At 50.4% G+C, this 2,150-nt stretch overlaps 1 protein-coding gene across 1 annotated transcript; it reads right to left on the reverse strand.

Annotated features, from left to right (window-relative positions):
* Positions 1-882: 882 nt before the first annotated feature.
* On the reverse strand, positions 883-1,857 carry LOC144153208 (arylamine N-acetyltransferase-like). Its single transcript, XM_077684862.1, has one exon. It carries the CDS (start codon positions 1,855-1,857, stop codon positions 883-885), a length of 975 nt encoding a protein of 324 aa, XP_077540988.1.
* Between the last annotated feature and the right edge of the window lie 293 nt (positions 1,858-2,150).

The raw sequence follows: 2,150 nt of genomic DNA on the forward strand, positions 1-2,150 counted from the left end.
TTTAGGTGATGACTGATGCTTTCCGGGACCGATTGTGATGCCTCACTGCCCGAGAGGTATTCTGGCCGTTATGACGGCCAGAATACCTCAAGCCTGGCGACGTGGGAGCGAGGGCCCGTCTGCTCCATGGCACGTGCGACTTGGACACTATGGTGGCAGGACAACACCACCCCATAATCAATGACCTTCGAATTACCTGACGCGAAGCTCATAAGCGTCTCAGTCTCTACCTTTGCTGGTATTTCCCGCCTACCACATAAAAAAAGGAAGTCGTCTGCACGCCGTTTATAAGTTTCAGCCTAATTCATTTTCTTCACTCTCAACATGAATTTTGGTCCACCACATTTTCTCGGAATGTTATTTTAATGTGCTGACGCAGTGGTTAAAATCTACAGTCTTCACAAAAACAGTCATCGGCATATCTTATTGTTTTGCCTGTTCTCGTACGCGCTTCTTGAACACCTTGTTGGTGTTACTAAGAAGAATATTGCCTAAAACGATGCTACCCGCTACCCCATGCATGCACAAGCCCATTGATTGAACTTGTAATGCCGGTTACCAACCTAGGCTGGTGGAGTTGAGGTAGACACTTGGAACGACTCGAGAAGAAATGCCACTATTTTTGGAAAACTCGTATTTGCCATTTCATTTACCATCTTTATAAACTTTCCAGCAGACCATAACCAACAGCTGCCAAACACGAACGTGCGTTGTCTCCATAATTTCTATAAAACTTTTGAATACACAGTTTTTTACGCACTTACGCAAAATTTTCTGATCGGTTATCGTGGCTGCTTGCAGTGTATGCCGATAAGTAACTCAGCAAAAACAGGGTAAATTTTCCAGCAGTGTGTTACCGTACGTTTATTGCTCCAGCATATCCTAGTCAGCCCGCGTGCCTACGAGGTCGCGGAAGACCATTAGCCATTGTTGCATCTCCTCGTCATGGCTCGGGCGCAAGCCGAAGTCCCGCTGAAGCACATCCAGAATCTCGTGTTCGTCGCGCAGTGCCTTAAGGTCTTCTCTCCGGCCGTCCCGGGACCACGAGCTCAGCCGATCATTCACCAAGCGCAGCCAGGAACCATCTGTCAGCATGCGGGCCACTATCAGCTTGCATCTCAACTGACTCTGGGGATATGTCGTCGAGAACCAGTAGAGCGGGGCGAAGTCTACCCAATGGCGGAGACATGGATCAACTGTGTAAAGGACCTTCCAGCCACTCCCACCTTGGCGCTTGCTGGGAATCGAAACTTCCAGCGTCCCGGGAAGTTCCGGGTGGCCAAGGCGACGAACACGGAACGGCTCATCTTCGCCCTTTTCCGACAGGGCTCGGTAGATGCCTACGGCTCCAATACTCACGTCTACAATGTACCAGTCGTGGTTGTCGTCTTCGCAGTGGACGCAAAGTACAATGTGGTCAGGCCAGGTCATTTTCGTCCGACAGCTGTCCGGAACATCCAGGCGGAAGCGAGCAGTTCGGAGTTGCAGACGATATCCAAGCGCGAGCAGCAGACGACCGAAAATGGAGTTCAGCTCGTAGCAGCAGCCTCCGCGTCCCCGTTGCCTCACTTTCCTGAGCACCGCCTCGGCGTCCAAAGGCGCTGGCCGGTCCAACAAATTGTCCAGGTTCTCAAAAGGCACGCGCTCCAGGTGCACGCTGATGAGAGCGTCGAGGTTGGCCTTGGTCGGTTCGCTGGCTTCGGGCATTCCGAGGTGTCTCAGGTAATCTTGTTTCTGGGAAGTAGACAATGGCTCGATCGGATACGTGCTCCAGCCAGGCGAATTCTCCGCTATGGTGAAAGAAGAGTGGCCAAATTCTTCACCATCTCTGGCGACTCCTTTCCTCGGCGTTTCCATGTTTTGCACTATTTTCGCTCTCAGCGATTCTCAACTCCGCATGACCACACCAGCTGCGTTACGCTGACAAACGCGCATTCGCTGTTGAAATGAGGGCGCATGTGCGTTCACTTGCACAGATCGGCATGGCACAAGGAGGACAGTTGTTACCATCCGGCACTGTTTTTTTTTTGAAGTGAATGCATATATATATATATATATATATATATATATATATATATATACAGGCGGGTAAAGCTGGCTCAAAAATGTGTCTAAACACGATAGCCGCCATGATGCCACGCTGTAGTTGC

Source organism: Haemaphysalis longicornis, unplaced genomic scaffold (genome assembly GCF_048455015.1).
Source record: "Haemaphysalis longicornis isolate Haplotype H1 unplaced genomic scaffold, Haemaphysalis longicornis Haplotype H1 scaffold_9, whole genome shotgun sequence".
In the NCBI taxonomy this organism is placed as follows: domain Eukaryota; kingdom Metazoa; phylum Arthropoda; class Arachnida; order Ixodida; family Ixodidae; genus Haemaphysalis; species Haemaphysalis longicornis.